This window comes from Zootermopsis nevadensis, unplaced genomic scaffold, assembly GCF_977971745.1.
Source record: "Zootermopsis nevadensis isolate Lab colony 2312 unplaced genomic scaffold, Znev_1.0 Znev_ptg000032l, whole genome shotgun sequence".
In the NCBI taxonomy this organism is placed as follows: Eukaryota; Metazoa; Arthropoda; class Insecta; order Blattodea; family Termopsidae; genus Zootermopsis; species Zootermopsis nevadensis.
Window position 1 is genome coordinate 2,570,559 of NW_028259164.1, and position 18,863 is coordinate 2,589,421.

Here is an 18,863-nt window from a genome sequence, read left to right on the forward strand (position 1 = left end):
ACGAGAAAAAATTTTCAATTTGTCCCACTCCATCGTTAAACACCTCACTATGACGATGGTGGGAAAAGTGGAGGTATAGCTCCACGTATTCGTAACGCACCGACTGCCGTATCAGGGAACCGCGAAACGTGCCGCTGCGTATAAATTAATGTATTCCAACGCTGAAAATGTATGTTTTCAGGTTTGATTGTAGCAAGGTGATGCCGGTGGGGGCAATCACCATGGCAACGTGTGCTTGTCACTGTCATAGTCTCTCTTTACATCGAAGAGAGTATAAAGTGACTCGCGGAGAATGGGGAATGAGAGAGAAGTGTAATGGAACATGAATAGCGGAAGAAGGATGGGAAAACGAACGTGCTTAGAGAGTCGTCATTTGAGGTGATTTACGCATGCGCAAACCCCCCCTCTTACTGTGTTTCTTTTAACACCGTTTTAACACGCCCTTCATTGATTTTGAAGAACCGAGTATTTGTTCATTTGGCGTTTAAAAGTATCGTTTGTTTATCGTGTGAATGACAGGGAAGGTCTATTTTGCAGTTGTGCCAGACTGTACCAATGCGTGTATATATTGTAATCAGTATGAATCGTGTTAGGATAGCACACAAATTACAAAACTACATCACGGTACTGCTCGTTCAAAAAACATATAACCTCGTTTGAAAACCGTTTTAATGGTGAATAAAGTCTTAAGAATTTATTTACGAGGTTAACACGAGGATAAGTTCTGCCATTTTACTTCTGTTATTAAACGCGTACGTGAAGATTGTTTGACGATTTTAAAAATACAGCCTTCTGTTTATGTTGGTATTCATCAACAAACGTAAAAGGTTTCCGTGTACTCTTATCGCAATTTGTTGTTCTCCTCTGAGAGACGTCTGGCCTTCGTACTTCTTAACATGATGTATTTCTTTGTGGCCCAGAAATTTTTAAATACGAAACACACATTTTTGTTTACCCCAGAACTAAGGAACTCAATGAAGCAGAAAGTTCCTCTGAAACGTCGGCCAGTTTCTACCAGACTACACGGCGCAACAACCCTAAACAGAACTATCTTAAATTAAATTTATACAAAGAAAAGGCTACATTCTGGGACCGTCTAGCCTAGTAGCAGTTGACAGTTGTTTCAGAGGTAATTTTTGATTCCATCGTCAGGAATCATTTCTATGTTTTTTTTTTACTTTGTATTTGTGATGAATATTTATTTACAATTGGTGATAAAGTTGGTGTGTCGTAAATAAAAACGACGTTTCGCTATTGCGTTTTGTCCCTTATGATGAGTTCAGTATTGATGAGGGGTACAGGGGGGCAGTGAGCTCATGGATATTCAGTTTATTTCCAACTGTGCCAACTCCGCTGTTTATGTTCGCTGAGGTAAAGGAATTGTGTGTTTATGCAATTAAAGCATCATTATAAATGATTTTCTCCGCTATTTCACCAAAGAATTTTTGTGACACTCATTGAGCCTCGTAACTTCATCCATTTATAATCTCATGACACGTCTCTTTTAGTTTGTGACTTAATTTATTCTAATTACTAATCTTATCTATGTTTCATAATAATAATAATAATAATTAAAATATCAGAATTTTTGTTCTGTAGGCCAATATTTAATTTTCCGTGTATTTATTCCTGTAGGCATGCATATACTTTTTCTTTATTTTAATTATTGCTTTTAAATTAGTTTTTTTATTTCTGCTTAACAAATTTTGTTGTAATGAATTTCGTTCAAAGTACTCGCTCTCCTGTTTAGTGAATTGAGAGTTTATCAGAAGAGCGTAAGGTTTAAATTAAGATGAAGGTCTGTATTTTATTGATGTTTTTTGAAGATAATTTATAGGTTGATACATTTAGTAACATCGCTTTACAAGACAAATATTCTGAAGTGTTGTTTCTACGAATAAAATCTTGATGCCGCGACTTGATGTTTTCGGCGTGGTTAGTAGTGCGGCATAATAGCGACAAAGTAAGCGACTAGTGCGACGGTAATTTAGCTGAGGTGGGGGGGAGGGGAGGGGAGGGTATTCCTATTATACAGGGCTATCAACAAGCAAAGCTAGCAAGCAACTAGCGAGGGGATGATGATGATGATGTGTTTGACGCCACTACTGCTACCGGCGGCCGTTTACCGAAACACCAGCCCATTGCTATCTGCAGGCAGTAATCGTTCGACCGCCAGCTCAGTAGGGTCGTTGCTGTGCTTGTTTAGACAGCGAGCTGCAAGCAGCACTGGACAACATCACCTGCTTACACCACGCGATCTGCAGCAAGTGTCAATGAAACTTCAGTGTTAAACGTATTTAGTTGGACGTATCTGTCCAGTTACGTCACAAGGCAGTGGACTGTGTCTGTGTTTGACGACGTACTTTGCAGGAAAGAAATAAGTAGCTTTGTGTTATTGGTTCTGTGGAGAGCACGTATTTTATTTGCTAAAATGAAAGCGTGTTTACAGAGTAATAGGTGACACAGTGGTTAAATGACGGAGAATAAACTGCGAATAGTTAAAATATAAAGTGATTGTCGTTCAATAAACAGTGTTGTAATTAATTTTGCAAAAAGCCTGGAAATATTATTCTTTTATAACAATGGAAAGCTGTATGAAGCGAACATTTTTCGAGAAGGTTGCATTGGATTAATTATATATTTACTGACAATAATGAAGGAAAATATTTTATTGGACCCATTGTTATGAGAATGTGGCATCGTAAGAGTTTGAATTCATGTTGTGTACCAGTGATCAGTGTTGTTATTTCTCAAAGATTAATTGTTAAAAGAAGTGGATATTCCGTCGTTCTGTGTTTACAGACTGCACCTTTGAGGCAAGTCTGTTGTTCGTGAAAACAGAACCAGTGTTTTTAGACATCGGCGGGACGGGTGGGGGTCAGTAAATTCAGTTCTACTGTGGTAATGCTGACGATCGTGTAGTTCCCCGAGCCCCATTAAAACCATTTGGAGCAGTGGCGTAGCAGTGAATACATCTTTCTGATGTGATGGGAGGGGGGGAATAGAAAAAGAAAAAGGCTTTAGCTGTATCTGTGACCTCATCTAAATGCTGCAATATGTTTTATGCGGGAAATATGGAGAAGTGGTTAACATTTTAATTCGTGGTAATATAGTCACACATCAGTGTTGGTTTATGTGTGCCTTCGTCAATTGAAAAGTTAAACACGTTTTCTGTCTCTCTTTGGTGTGGCGTGTGTTTGTGTTTGAGGTGAATGAATTCATGTCTGAGATTCGTGACTGCCGATCATTCGTATTCTTCCCAGCATGCAACAACAACAACAACAACAAATAAAACAACATCAACAACAAAAACGTGACGGCGTAGTGATTAGCAGTGTGAACAATCACGCAAATATTATTGTTAAGAACAAGAACACGATACGAAATCGTGGCAGTGGCGGGAGTCGAACAAGCAGTGAGAGCAGTAGCAGCGATGTCACCAACAACGGGGGGAGTCCTGTGGGGAGTCCTTCTGAGGGCAACATGTCGTCACCAGCGTCCAGTGACGTCACTTTACTGAGAGCTACGCCCTCAGTCATGTCGACGATGGACTCTAAGACGCATTATAGCGGAGTGACGCCGACGGTTGGCGTAGTTTCGGCATCGCTAGCCGTCAACTCGTGGCACCCCCACGTCTATGCCAAGCCTCCCAAAACGCCGACACCGCATTTCATTTCCGACATCATGGGCTGGGGACCATGCAATAACAATAATAATAATAATAACAATAATAAGAAGGCGTCTTCACACGTGGTGGTCGCCCCGACGCCGATAAGAGCGACGCCACCCCCGTTAATACCGCCGAGAGCCTCTCCGGGTTCAGTCCTACACCCCCCGCCCCCACCTACCCCCTCGCTGACCACTGAAGATGAAGACGACGAACTTAGTAACGAGCCTCTCAACTTGACGACAAAGAGCCGAGATGCTTCGCCAACTTCGTCGGTGGGGTCTATGATGGGAGTTCCTGCCAGCGCGAGGACCCTCACCCCACCGATGCCACCGCAGATTATCGGGAAAGGAACCCCGAATCACCTTCACCACAGACCGCCTCCCTTTCGGGAACCGCCCCTCAACGGCATAGATTGTCCGCGGGGTGTCACCATGAACGGCCGTCCTTTGTCGGATGTGACGACGTCTTCTCCAGTGGCGGCGACCGCCGCTGGAAGCAAAGGTTCGGGCCACGCAGTGAACCGGAACTCCCACATCGGCAAAGGTAGGATTTGGTCCATCCTCGTTCGAACTGACATCGTAAGTTGACTGCCGTTGCTTGGACCTGTTTTACATTCACGTCGTCTTAAGTGCATTGACGTAAGATCGCTGCTTCAGGTATAAAGTTAGTCGAATAGCGAAACCACTTGGCTTGACGTGGCGTGATTTTCGTCTTGTAAACATCTAGATTTTTTTTATCAAATGTTGACTATAAACAGTTTCTGCATTTTCGGGAATCTGAAAGGTAGGATAAATCTTTCTTTCTACTTACCAGACGCAACTTGCCAAGAATGAATTTCAGTTTGCTAGTTTTATTTTTTTTTTGTAATATGTTAGCGTTTTTGCTATCTCTTACAAAAATTCGTCTTTGAAATTTGTAAAGAGAGTGAGATTTTAATTTTAAGTTTTAAACATTTAGGTTTTAAATGAACCATTGTTGCAGAAATTCGTATTGTATTTTCCTTTGTCAAAGTGTTATAGTTTATATTTACATTTTACTATAGAACTTCAAGTCTGAGTCTTTATTTCCAATTGTTGCCAAATCGTAACCCAATTGTATCGCGTATTTGACTGAATTTCTACACCAAACAAAACTATTCTACAGTAGAACGTAGGCTAATAGTAATTATAATCGACACCCATGTTTTAATGGCTTTGATTTATTTTTCGTCTTAGTCACACATAGTACGTAACAAAACCGACATTTCCCTAAAAAAAAAAAGGACATCTGTTATCCATGCACAATGCCAAAAACATGTTTTATTATTTTTCGAAACCAAATTTGAACATCCTGTAGTTCATTTATTTTATTTTACGTTGTAATATCTCCACTCCGCAATGTCTGCATGAACTGGCGCGTAGTTAAGCAGATTTGCAGGCCGTCTCGTGTTTTGTTGGGTGACCTTGTAGAACGCAGTAACGTGTGAGCGTGCCTTAAGTCCAGTAAAACTTTTGTTCCGCAGAAACGCAGACCGGAAGTCTGATTCAGTCAGTGCCCTTTCGTTATCGGTTTCCAAATAACGCGATTGGGGTCACATCATTTAAATCTTGAGATGTGCGCTTTGCAAAGTATTCGAGGGGCTCACGAAAACTGAGTTCGGTTCGTGACTGGAGCTCGCGTTTTAGTGTCTGTAAATATATTAACTTTGGTCTTAGAATATATTTTGTATAGACAGTAGGTCCCCTTGTTTGTGACGTCAAACATCGTAGGTAAGATTTGGGGTTATCACAGCGGTGATTATGAAAAGGGGTGTCTTGTATCGCCGTGTAGCCTGGTAGACATTTAGAAACTTTTCGCCCTGATGATGGAGGCAGCAAGAACATCTGAACGTTACATACATTACTTACGAATGATTTCGATAAAGCATTGTATTGATTAAGTTACGTGAAAGTTCTTACAACAGTCGGATTTATTGAGTAGCATTTCTAATAAACTGTCATGACGTTTCGATAAATTGTCCTCATTTGTAACCTAGCAACGTGTCACTGGTCATTAGGAAGGGGTTGATAGCTGAATATACCCCTAGATCACGTAAAGGTTAAAATCCCTACTTTAAAGGGGTAGACTGAGATCTCTTTTCAGTTTATGTTGCAAGACGATAACCTATTCGCTACACATGTTTCGCCCTCTTAACATTACTCTTCTTCATGGCGTGTGCCAGTCTGAAGTAGTAAGCCTAATCGTACCATTGGAATCGAAAGTGTTAGTGTCTTCTCTGAGATGTTATCTCGTTTACAGACTCCCGTCGTGTTTTAATGATGTCGAATCAAATAAATTAGCGTAGGTATGTTTTTATTTTTTATTTTAAAGTTTTATGCTTCAGCAATAAAAAAAGAGCGAAATAATAATAATAATTCAATTAATTTATAATACTAATCTATATAATATATGTAACACGTATTAAAAACAAAATGCATTTAAGAAATGGCTGCTGCATTTTGTACCTCAGGGGCAAAGCTTGTCTCGGGTACACAGAAATAAATACTCCATAAAGTCGTGAATATTTAATGGGTTAATAATAATAATAATAATAATTTGATCGCACAGACATGTTAGCTATTTATATTATAATTATTATTTAGTGTTCTGTCTGAGGACAGGTCCATATGAACAGGATCCTTCCATCCTTTTCTCGGACTGGGACCTGTTCATATACGTTCTTGGCAGATGATCCAGAAGTGGTTTGCCATTGCCTTCTTCTGTGTGTGAATGGAGTAATTGTTGGGATGCCACGGAGGAAAACTCCGTGTTGCCTAGACTACGGCCTTGCCCAACACAAGTTATAAATTGGGGCACAGCCGGGAATCGAACCCGAGACCCCAGGATTACAATGCCAGCGTTCTAACCGCTAGACCACCGTGGCTTATCCTTAAGGAATAATAGAAATAATAATTTTAAGCAGCATAAGAAAGCAATAGACATTTGTTCTGACAGTCCACCGGATAACGCAATACGAATGTAAGCCATACTGCCTGTTTTACAAGTGCTGCTACCATTAGGTAGATTTTAGCGGTGTTTTTTTATCGTTCAAGTCGATAACGCTTAATTTTGGCTTTTCACGCGCGGCAATTTTATTTTTCTTGTTGTTCTGAGATGTGAAGGTAATGGAGAAGGAATACGAGAGGAAATAGCGAGCGAGATATACGTACAAGAGTGATAAAAGAAAGAGATGAAGATACGAGAAACGACAAATATTCCAGTTGAATTTTAGTAGTGCTCTATCCACCCCAAGTTCTACGTGAAAATAAGAAGGTTAATTATAATCAAACACCAAATTTCGACGTCAGTTGCAGTAATAATCTTCGTTGATCATTGATCGTGGATTTGAGAATCTCTGTCGCTGCTCGTTTAGACTTTGAAGAATGATTTCAATCCAAGAGAGTATTTCGCTGTGTGTGTGTGAGAAACGATGTAGATGATATCGAGCATCGTTAATAAAGAAAACTGGTTGTAGCCTGTACAGGTTGGAACAGGTCACAAGGACGTAGGTTCGTCGAAAATATCTTATCGTTCGCTTGTTACGTTTTCCAAAAACTGACATGTAAATTAGGCGAGCGAGTTCGAAGCATTATCGATAATTTAGAAATCAACTACAGTTTCGGACTACACGCTGATAGATCAACTGTGTTATTTTTTTATTCATTTATAGTTTATTTAACGACGTGTTTTCATTAGCTCAGACTGTGCATCGTCGAATGAGACGATGGAAATGAATAGTGAATTGTAAAGGATGTGGAAGGAAGCGATCGAGGCCTGATTTATGATACTATCTCGAAATTTGCTTGGAGGGACTGAAGTAAACCACGAAAATCTTCAGTCAGGATAGTCGGGTGTCCTTAGATTATACAAACGCTTAATTTCACGTTCTAAGCAACATTTCTGTAGTAAGAAAAGTAGAGTTAAGTCAACTATAAAAAGGCTTCGAGTATTTAAATGTTTTTCGGTAGGTTGTTTGACGACGTCTCTTTGCGAAGTTAAACTCTGGGTATTTATCAACGGGGAGGGTTTAGTCGTACGATTTTCCGGAAGATTCGAAAGAATCTTACGTTTTTATGAAACGAGCCATTTTATTAGGCGCATGTTCAGAATTACTCCAGAAAGCAGTTTGAACTGCAGACGACAGAGAGAGACGTTTCTCATTTAGGCTTCATTCTTATGCCGTTTCCGTAGCGTGTAATTAATTGTCTGGATACCGCGTGGTAAGAATTGCTAATATGTTAGGAGCTTGAAATTTTTAGTAGTCGAAACGAATCTCGAGATATTTTCTATCCTTCTTGACGTGTCAGGCATATCGAAAATGAAATTTGATCTTATCTCCGTAAGTGGATTGATCTGCTTGAGGTTTAACAAGTGTGGAAATGTACGCATTTGTGTCATTGACGTCAGATATTTTTTGGGGACAGTCAGTAAAAATTTGCTTGGTCTGAGTGATGACATAGCAGAGGATTCCCCCCATGTGTTTAAGCTGTTCGCTGGGGATTCCCCACCAAGTCACTACCGCGCGCAGAATCGTGTAAGGTGTCCGTTGTTGTTAGATTTAAACCAGAATTGGGATGTGTCAGGTGGATTTTAATAAAGCTCATAATTACCAAATTTGATGAAATACATTCAGTGAATCTCGAGCCGTTTACGTGCTGAGTTTGACACAAAGGTATGGCGGAGTTAACCGATCAAGTTTTGCAACTTTTAGTTATGATTGTACCTTGAAACAGCTGGTACAAAAATCCTGCCAGTATAATTTATCATACTCATGACGACGAATGTGTGGCAGGAAGGAAAAACAGAATAAATGTCTCATTCATGAGAATCTGAGAGTATCTCAGTTGTTCAAAATAAATATTATCGGCTGTCAGGAAACCCTAAATCTTATTATCATGTTCATAACATCCCATCAACAGACCCTGTCCCGAGCCAGCTGAATCCATTCGACTTCTTCATACGTTTACTGTTACACTAGTTTGTATTTCACTAAATCCCTCCCTTTCGTGTCTTCCCACTAGAAGTGTCTAAATGAATCTGTCTGCGTGCTACATTCCCCGTCCATCTTATCCTTTTGATTTAATCACAATAATAATAGAAATTATTACGCTGATTATGTAGTTTCTCCGTCCTCAGTCTCTGGTCCAGATATCCACGTGGTCGTCCTCCTCTCATGTGCGATTTGTGTGCTGTTCCCTGAGGGCCACAACCCAGAGTCTCGATAAACGACTTAACGTAAAAATAACACAGAAACCATAAGCAGTAGAAACTTAATTGTAATTTAATGTCGGTGTGTGATGATCATTTTGTGAATCCGTTTCGGCAACCCCCACATTCCACGTGTTCTGTGGCTGACGTGCGCCATCTTGTTCTACAAATTTTCTTTCCGACAGTTGCCTTTGTGTTATGTCAGCTGATGGAAGTGATCGGGATTTTGTCATCTGCTCATTTATCGCAGTTAAGCGTGGTTACACGTGTTCTCATGTCATCAGACATTCCCTTCGCTTAGCTTCTTTGTAATGCGTGTTCGATATGAATATTAAACAAATAACGTGTCTCACTGGGGGCGAGGACCGGATTTATTCGTCTCAGGTAAGGTCCAGTGGCGGATTGTTATGAATACGATATTGAACCTCGGTTTCCGTAAAAGGCATTACGACGTCTTGTTTTAGCTTGAAAGCCGCAGATGACAGAACTGTGTACATGACGATCTCCGAAACAGATCCATGTAATTTATATCTTAATTGCGTCATGTTTGTGTTTATTAATACAATAATTTATTTACCGTCTTTACACAAACTTAAAAATGTTGTTAAAATTACTTAAAATTATAACAAATCAATATACGCAGAGCAAGAAGTGCAACAGATTTTAATTGATAGACCTGATGATGATGAGATAACATCGAAACATGTCGTCAAATGTAAAATGTAACAAGATCTAGTATCTAATGAAAAAATGTTATAATTTTAAGTAATTTTAACAACATTTTTAAGTTTGTGTAAAGACGGTAAATAAATTATTGTATTATTGTAGATCCATGTATTTAAGTTTACTCTCTTCTGGGATGCTGCGTCCTTTTCGTCCGAGAACCTGCGACTATTTTCTTTTATAATAAATTTCCTCTTTTGACGTAAATACGTCTATAAGGAAGAGTCATTCGGCAAAAATGTGTTACGAAAAAGTGTAACTTCATTGTTATGTTACCTAGGAAACGTCATCTGTTTACTCGGCATTGTTGTTACCTATAAAACATTACTTTACATTACATTCAGCTACCACAGAGCCATCTTAAGCGTAACTAACTCAAGTTAAATAAGCAAAGTCTTAATTAAACTTTACTCAATTGTAAAGCATGTATAAAGGAAATATTTAGAATAAAGCCAATATATAAACTTCCTTTCCGTGTAGACGTATTTAGGTCAAATTCTCCGGAACCTTGGTTCCACTGACAACTTTTTTTTATCTAAATATGCCTGATTTGAAACATTATCAAACGGATGTCAGATTTGAAGTCTACAAGGCGGTGAGGATGATTCTGTTCTGGGCTCGACGCTGTATAGATCTGTCGTTAGATGCTAAAGTTTCGGAAAAAACATGCTGCCTCCATCTTCAGGGAATCTCTGAAGATGGAGACATTATATTCCTCCGAAACGCTGACATCTATCTATAAGTCTACATGGCTTCAGAACCCAGAGGAACATCACCATCGTCTCTACGTTCTATAGCCATCATCTGCTTCTTGATTATATTTAATAAATATTTGTTTATATGGTTGTTAAAGTGATTTTTTCCACTGTGTTTTACGTCGGCTCCTTTCTCTAGCTGGTAGTGGTATTACTGCCTGGATTGTAGTGTCTAGAAATTGGAAATGTCTTCGCTGTCTTCCAATTGTGTTCGTTGTTACGTAGAAAACTGTAATACAGAGAGCGAAGCAAACCCTGCAGAGACCCCCCGGCGGGGGTGTTGGGGGGGTGGCAGGGGTGAAAGCGACTTAGTAGAGAGATGCAGAAGAGGGGAGGGGGGATGAGGCGGGCGGAGTTCTGGAGCATCAACAACTCTGGAGCAAAACGTTACAAAGCCGGAAACGGGCGCGGATTATCGACCTCTGCTGTTCTAGTCTCGGTTACGTATGTAGGTAGGAAACCATAAAGAGAGAAGGGATAAAGGAGACGCAGAAGGAGGAAGATTGGAAACAAACATCGCGAGACTGCAAACTAAATTCGAAATGTAGGATTATTGCTGAATTTATGTACACGAATCTGCTGTGTTAGGTTCCAGGGTGCAAGGCGATGTTTCATGTTAAATTCCTTGATTTACGTAGCGTTCACTGACTGACTCACAAATGCTTAAGTTCTTTTGTGATGTAATTTTAGTGCGTAGAATTCGCATTATATTTGTTCACTCTTAAAATTACTAGGGGCTGGTTCGATACGAGAAGTGTTTGTATGTGGACGTTTTATTGTCAGGAGCAGAATCAGGGCTCTGAGATCATGCAGATGAATACCACCTGCTCCACAACACGGACACGTGTGACGATCATGCTACCCTGTTTAAGAGGTCTTCTTTACGTCCCACACCTGGGTAGTCTTAAAACAGGGTATGACCTCTGAGATTTTAAATTCTTATATCGACGAGCTTGTGAAAATGTCTCTTGTGGGATGTTCCACCGTGTAGTCTGGTATATATTGACCGACGTTTCAGAGGTGCTTACTGCCTCCGATATCAGGGCGATGAGTCATCGACGCAGCGTCTAGAGGTAGAAACCCTCCGACGTATGTCTCTTGTATGTCATTAATAACATCACTCCGTGAAGACGTATTTGGGCATCCGAAACATAGGTCCTCAGCGTCACATTCCAGCTGTCTTAATAAGGATCCTGAGTGGGCCACACAATTGGTCTGTCAGGGGTAGCCAAATTACGAACTTGTGTTTTGTGGTTTTGAGGTATTTCAGACCGGACGTATATTATTTTCGATTTGAATTTCTCGCTACCATGAAGATGTGGATGTTGTATCCATTGTGATACCAATTATTCTAAGGAACGTACTGCCTTTATCTTTAGTGTTACGTCCTGTAAGTTTACACCGGAGAAATACGTTTAATTATGTATGGCTGGCATTTATTTGTAAAGTGAACATTTTATAATAATGCAAATTTTGTGTTGGCGACGACCGCAGTGGGGGGGGGGGGGGGACAGACGGATGTGAGTTCTGCAACACCAATCCCTGCAAATTGGAAATGTTGTATCCACGTGTGCGTCGGATCTACTGAAATATTCATAGCATTCTGATTCATTGGATAGAAAGTTGACCTTCTTCTGTTTTGGTGGCCTTAATCACTGGTTGTATGGCCTCAGAAGGGACGAACCACGAGCTACGTTGTTCAGTCACAGATGGATTGTCACCAAAGAAGATTATCTTCTACGAAGCTTTTCTGTGATTTTATTCTAGAGGAATTTTCTGCTTTAAATTAATTTTAATCCGACGCCATAAAGAACTTTAATTAAAATAGAGCGTAATTGCACGTTAAGAAACATTACACGCAAGCTTACGTGCTTTTTTGTTTTGGTACCACGTAAGAAACGCGAAAAAAGTACGTAACTCTAAAACGGGGACAATTTCACAATGATGAGCTTCGGAGTTTGTGGCTTCATGGAGTATTTTAAGATAGATCAAATCAAGGACGATGAGATGGGCTGAACACAAGCACGCATGGAAACTGAGAAGTTAATATGTCTTAATCGTAAAGCTGAAAAGGAAGAAGTAAGTTGGGAGACCTAGACGTTGATGGAAGGAAAGTGTTAAAATGGATTTTAAGGAAACAGTATGTGGATTCCACTGCCTTAGCTTATAATTCAGCGTTAGGACAGACGGCTATGTAGTACTGAACGGAGGACTGAATTAACTTACAATTTATTCAGTCAAACTTTGCAGATTTTATTGTCGCATATTAAGGAAATTAGGCCTAATACATTTTCGTGTTTTTAACCTGACTCTCTGAATCTGCTTTGTCATATTCATGTTCTATTTTATCTTTTTTGTGTCTCTTTCTTTCTTTCTGTGCTTGGTCGAAGCACTATTGATCAACATTGGGTGCATTGACTTGAGGGTTAGTGGGGAACAGGGTGGGGGAGTCACTACCCCCTGTGAATGAAACAGACGTCTGGCACAGACAACAGGGAGAGGATTGACACGTGATGTCCGAAGTAATAAGTTCATGCTTTTGGATTATTTGACGTCTAAATCAGCGGTACTGTTAACATCTCACGCCTGTCCTGTTGCTACTGAAAAGTGTCTTTCTCTGTTTTCATCTGCTCCCCGTGGATTTGTTACTGCAAAAAGTTGACTTAATTTGACGAAGAAGGGAATAATGTCGAATCGAATCCCAAGAACGAGGGTGTGGATTGGGTTAATCTGGCTTATGATACAGATCTGTGGTATTCAACCTTTTTTTGTTCGCGTACCCCCAGATATAATTTCTCTTCAACTTTGTACCCCCAAAGTTGTTGGTGTATAATTCAAGTTATACATAGTATATAATCTACATCTAAAATAAATTAAATAAATTACATTACTGATTATTCAGTGTTTATCATAAAATAATATATATATTTTTTTAAATTTCACGTACCCCCTAAGATGTCTTCGCGTACCCCAGGTTGAATACCACTGATACAGATTACTTATGGACTCTTTTGAACACAGTAATCAGCCTTTAGGTTCCACAAATGCGCATAATTACTTTTTTCTACAAAGTTAATTAACTGTATACTCAAGAAACTGTTAATTACTAATTTTTTAAAAATAATTGATCATCTGCTATTAAGGGATTTTTGACCTTATGAGATAACATTTATGACTGTGTCTTTAATAACTCAGATTTACCCGTAATTTTTGACGAGTAATTTACTGTAGAGGATTGCCGACGTTTCGGAGGAACACATCGCCTCTTTTTCAGCTTCATTGTCTTCCTGACACAGCAGGCCACAATCCGTAGAGAATGAGTGTATTAATATGACGGAAAAAACCAAGAAATTTTATCTTGATGTTAGTAAGATACCTTATGCCGCGTGTTATTGCTTCAGACACATTGTGGAATCACTTATAGCAAGCTACGTTTACAAAGAATGTTTGAAAAACCTGCCTATTAGCTTTGCCATGTTCACCGTGTGTCTTAATGCGGAAATCCCGAATTTTAGGGAGTAACTGATGAAAACCGTGTTAGATGTTGGTGTTGTGGTTATTGTCTGAAATTTTTCGACGAACTTTTTTTCTTCATTAGTTCTGAAGTAGGAGTTTGCGTTCGTCCCTTGAAAATCGATTTCTGTTATGAATGAGTTCTTGTGTGACAGACAAGGCCTGCTTTGATCGTGCCTTATCTCTTTCGGACGAGAGACTGTGTGCTAGGGACATGCATACTTACACTGGATCGCAGCTGCCAGCCCGAACAAATTACTTGATAAACGGTTCTCACATGTGCTGTTAAAATAAATTGCATTTCCTACTTTAACAGACGTCAGTCTCGCTCTGTGGGATCTGCAGGGACATTGAGAGCTGTTAGTGATTGGTACGTTCCCGTACGATGGAGGAAGACCACGAAAATCTCGTACGAAACACGTACAAAAAATGTATTAAGCACGTGGCGAATAAAGTTTTTTCTGGCCTTTAAATGATTAAATATTCATTTCCAGAACTTTTTTTTTAAAAAAACAGAGTGAGTAGGAAGATTGAAACTATTACGTAATGAGTAATTCCATGATCTGCACTCTTTGGTCAACATGAAGAGGCTAGTAATATCTGGGAGCATGAGATGAGTTGGGAATATAGCACACACAGCTTCGATGAGAGATTGATATAATATTGTGGTAGAAGAATCTAAAAGGAATTGGCTTTTCGGGAAACATACGGGCAGATGAGAGGGTATTATTAAAAACGATCTTAAATAGTTTGGGTGTGAGAGTGTGAACCGGATTCGTAATATGTTAGATTTAAAAATATATGGGATCTTGGTCCGTTCTTGCTATGAACTTACGTGTTTTACCTATTCTGCCATCCGATTAACTCTTGTTTGATTTAAATATTCTCATTAGCTCGTTATGCTTACACAGCGTCCCGAAATTTATCATTAAAATATAAGAAAATAATGTAAAGTCTATAGAAAGGAGGATTAATAAAAGAAAGCTGCCTTTACTGAGAGACCAGCTAAGTGCGGTATCAGGGATGAAACCCTTAACTGATAGATGAGTATGGAGCAGTGGTAGAATGAAAATCTAAAAACTCGGCGAAAAACCCTGCTCCAATGCCACTTCGTGCATCTCGAATCTTACTTGGACTCACCCGGAACTGAAACCCAGTCTCTGCGCTGAGAAGCCGGCGTATAACTGCCTGAGTTATGGCACAGCCAAGGGAAGATTTACATATTTCATAACAGCTATTTTACAATAGCAGTCGCCCTCTGGGTATTCGCTGGCTTCCGCCCTCCTTGAGCTGTTTTAATAACTCTGGAGTGGGTAAAAAGTCCTGGGTTATGCTGGACTCTCAGTTGAAGGATCCCTCCCGTTGCTGGAAGGGACAGAATCGGGACATTTCTATTGTTCCCTCGACCCAGTCCTGAATATTTGTGACATGATGTTCTGGGTCGTGTAGCCGTAGGTAGGAACATATTGAAGATGGAGACAGTATGTTCATATGAAACGTTGGTATGAGACTATGAGCTTTTATCGGTGTCCTCTTTCGGCGTAGGGCAATGGGGGTAGCCACCTTCGGCGTCGTATTGTTAGAGTAATATTTTCTTTTGTAAGGCTCGCGTGTGTGTGTTTCTGTTAATAATTTTGCAGATCTCTGTTTTCCTTTTATCGTCATCATTTCGATGTTTAATTTTTATTAGCGAAGGCAATGAATCCTCCTCCTCTCTGTTTCGTTCATACATACATAAAGACATTTGCTGCCATAAATTGTTTTGGCCAGTAGAATTTTTCACGCACTGTCTCAGAAATTCAGAATCCAAATGAGTGCTGCCAGGACTTGAAAAATAGATACGGTGGCTCAAAGTGGACATCATATCTGCTATTCCGTTTGTGCAGACCTTAATCTCGATTACGCGCGATTTAACGGGTGTTCAAAGCACATTGACTGATTTTGTAATGAATTCTCACCCCCCACCCCCACCCCCCATAACAAAAAAATCACTTGCAATATTCAGTTGAGTTTCCACATAGCTTGTAGGGTAGCAATTTGCTATGGACACTGATTATTATCGATAAACAGCGGCCCATAGCCGCCCCCCCCCCTCTCTCTCTCTATGTTCTCTGTTCTCTGTATATACAGGGACATGCCAGCGGCTGTTTTAATTATTAATCCCATTGGCTCATGTTTTCTGGCCGGGACACATGATTCACTGCTCCCCTCTGGCGGTTTACTAGCGAATTAAACTCGCATACTGCCTGCGCTTTGCTTTGGATGGCTGGCGATTGATCGATTTGTTCGTACGTTCGGTGTGCTAGGTTACTGCTTCGTCGTTTGTGGGGTTATGTTACATGATATATCAAAGAGAACATGATGGAAGAAGGGAGCTTGTTACCATGGAAACACCCATCCCGCGAAAAGTGAGAGAAAGAGACAGCCGGAGCGCCTGCTCTAAGCGCTAGTCATTTGTTAACGCTTCATCCATCTGTAAAGTTTTGTTTTTGCTTCAATTGAGTTTTTGCACCGCACGTAGAGACCTTTTATATTACAGCAGCACAGTAGTATATGCACGCTGCTAGAGGAGAGGGGTGAGAAAGAATGAGACTGGGGAGGGGGGAGTTAGGGGAGACGAGAGACAATTTATGGAAAACTATTTGTGACGAAATAATAGTGAAGGGGTTGATTGTGGAAGGGGCAGGCACAACGAGACGCAGGTGTCTGTGAATCAGACTGGCTGTATCATAATTAGCAGCAAATAAGCCATGACTAGTTTTTAAGACTGATTTTCGTTTTTATACCAGGCTCAAAAGGTAATTTTAACAAACTGATGTTATACTTAACCAAACAGCCCAGGAATGCCGGGTATAAAACTGTATAAAGGAAGTTTTTTTTTTCGTGGTACGGGATTATATTATAGGTCTTTAACATTTTATAGGGAATCTCTTATATTTTGGGAGGAAAGAGACCGTACTTGAATGTTTCATTCTGATGGTCAGATGGAACCACGTTTTTCGTTGTCGGTATTCCCTGAATCAAATTAACGCAGTCCAACATCCTCACACCCAATTACTTTGAAAATATTTATCGTAATATTAATCATAGCGTCTACACCTACGGCAGACAAGTAATTTCGTCTCTTCAATATTTATCACCAAAATGTATCTTTATCTTATCTTCCTCGGTTTTATCACCCCTGTAATCGGAGTCTGGGTAGCTCAGTATAGTGACCGATTACGGACTAGACGGCCCGGGTTCGATTCCTGACAGGGGCAAAGGATTTTTTTTTCTAGCCTCTGCGTCCAGACTCTGGGGCTCACCCAAAGTCGTATCCAAGAGGGGCCTTTTCTGGGGGTAAAGCCGGCCGGGGCGTGACTCTGACCACTCACCCCCATCTAGTGCCGAGGTTAAGAATGAGTAGGAGCTATACCATCTCTCCCCCCAAGTTTCTGCATGGCGTATAGTGGGACGGCTTAACATTTTTTATCCCAGCAATCAACATTTAAGGTGAAGAAGGCTTATTATGAAGATTCTTCATCTTTGTCTTGTTACGTCTTTTATCGTAGGCCCAAATATTTCCTCAGCACGTATTTGTCAAAGACCCTCCCCCCAACTTTCATTCATATAAAACAATAGGTAAAATTGTAGTTTTATAATATTTTCATCTTTAGGTACGGTTTGTATGTAGATTTTTACAGGATATTTGAAGGTAAATGATTCTGAACTGAGTGGCAGCATCCCCATTTAATCTGGTCTTTATTTCTTTGTGAATATAATTCTGATATATCGCTGATGTTCCCAAGTTACGAAGAGATTGTCAAGTTTTTTGTTTCCTGCAAGGGACAAGGGACAAGGGACATGTAGGTGCCAGAGGTAGAGGTCTGACTGCTAAGTAACAGGTATTTTGGGCGAAGTCCTTTAATTTTGTCATGTTGGCATGACTAATTATTTCGTAAGTTGATATAATTGCGTCATATTGTGAATTAAAATTTAATTATTCGTGTTTTTTTTCCGTCTAATCACAATTGTATATAAATAAAATTATACATAAGATATTAAAATATCATTTATATATTTGGTACAACTTTTTACTACATGTTTCGGTTACATCGAACCATCTTCAGGTGTAAAGTTAAAAGTTAAAAATTATAATCTTATAAACTAAAACTTAATTACTGTTGTTGTGTAACTTCTGATGATGTTTGCATCCAAATTCATTGATTAGACGGGAAAAAACACGAATAATTAATTATTTCGTATTGAAGCGTGGTTGGTTACAGTGAAACGGATTAAGTACAAAGCTAGTAATTCAAAATATTTCTTTCGTGTTTCTCAAGTCGAGTTCTAACGAATTACAATTAGTTTATAAAGAACTGAAGAGTGTATATCGTTGGCCGAACTAGATGATCAGCCAATGCGCTTTCTAGCTGCTGTTAACATCAAATTAACTTTTTATTATGTGAAATTCAGTGACATTTGTAATAATAAAAACATTCAAGTAATTAAAACAAAAGGTCTAAAAGCGAAAACATGAAAATAATTAAAAGTAACCTGGAGGCGACAATCACCATTAAAAATTATATACCACCCAATTAATATACGATAAATGTCAACTTATTTTACATTTAGCCTGTGCGTATTTCATACAAGGGTTTTATCATTTTAGACGTGTTTTAAAATTTAGGAAGAAGAGTATATTTTTTTTTGCACAACTGAATTCAGTGCAGTTAAAATAATGATAATAATAATAATAGTAATAATAATAAATAAAAGGAGGAGATTCATAATTTATTCTGTTTCCAAAATATTAATGGTGGTCGCCGGGAAACAGGTCACGCGAAGTGGAGATTCGATACGCATAAAAGAGTTGGGTTGTGATATTCGATGTGAAGAAACCCGGTCTTCTCAAGCAGGTCTCTGGTAAGTGATGTTACTTGCAGTAAGTGACGTATTTGGAATTGCTCAGAGATGGCAGTTTATTGACAACAGTT

At 39.5% G+C, this 18,863-nt stretch overlaps 1 protein-coding gene across 1 annotated transcript in view; it reads left to right on the top strand.

Moving 5' to 3' along the window:
• Window positions 1–2,137: 2,137 nt before the first annotated feature.
• NK7.1 (homeobox protein NK7.1) overlaps window positions 2,138–18,863 on the top strand; it is a 159,118-nt gene continuing 142,392 nt past the window's right edge. The window contains exon 1 of the mRNA XM_087359694.1: window positions 2,138–4,213. Within this exon, the coding sequence (XP_087215820.1) occupies window positions 3,265–4,213 (949 nt within the window). The 5' untranslated portion in view covers window positions 2,138–3,264. The remainder of the gene's footprint in view (window positions 4,214–18,863) is intronic.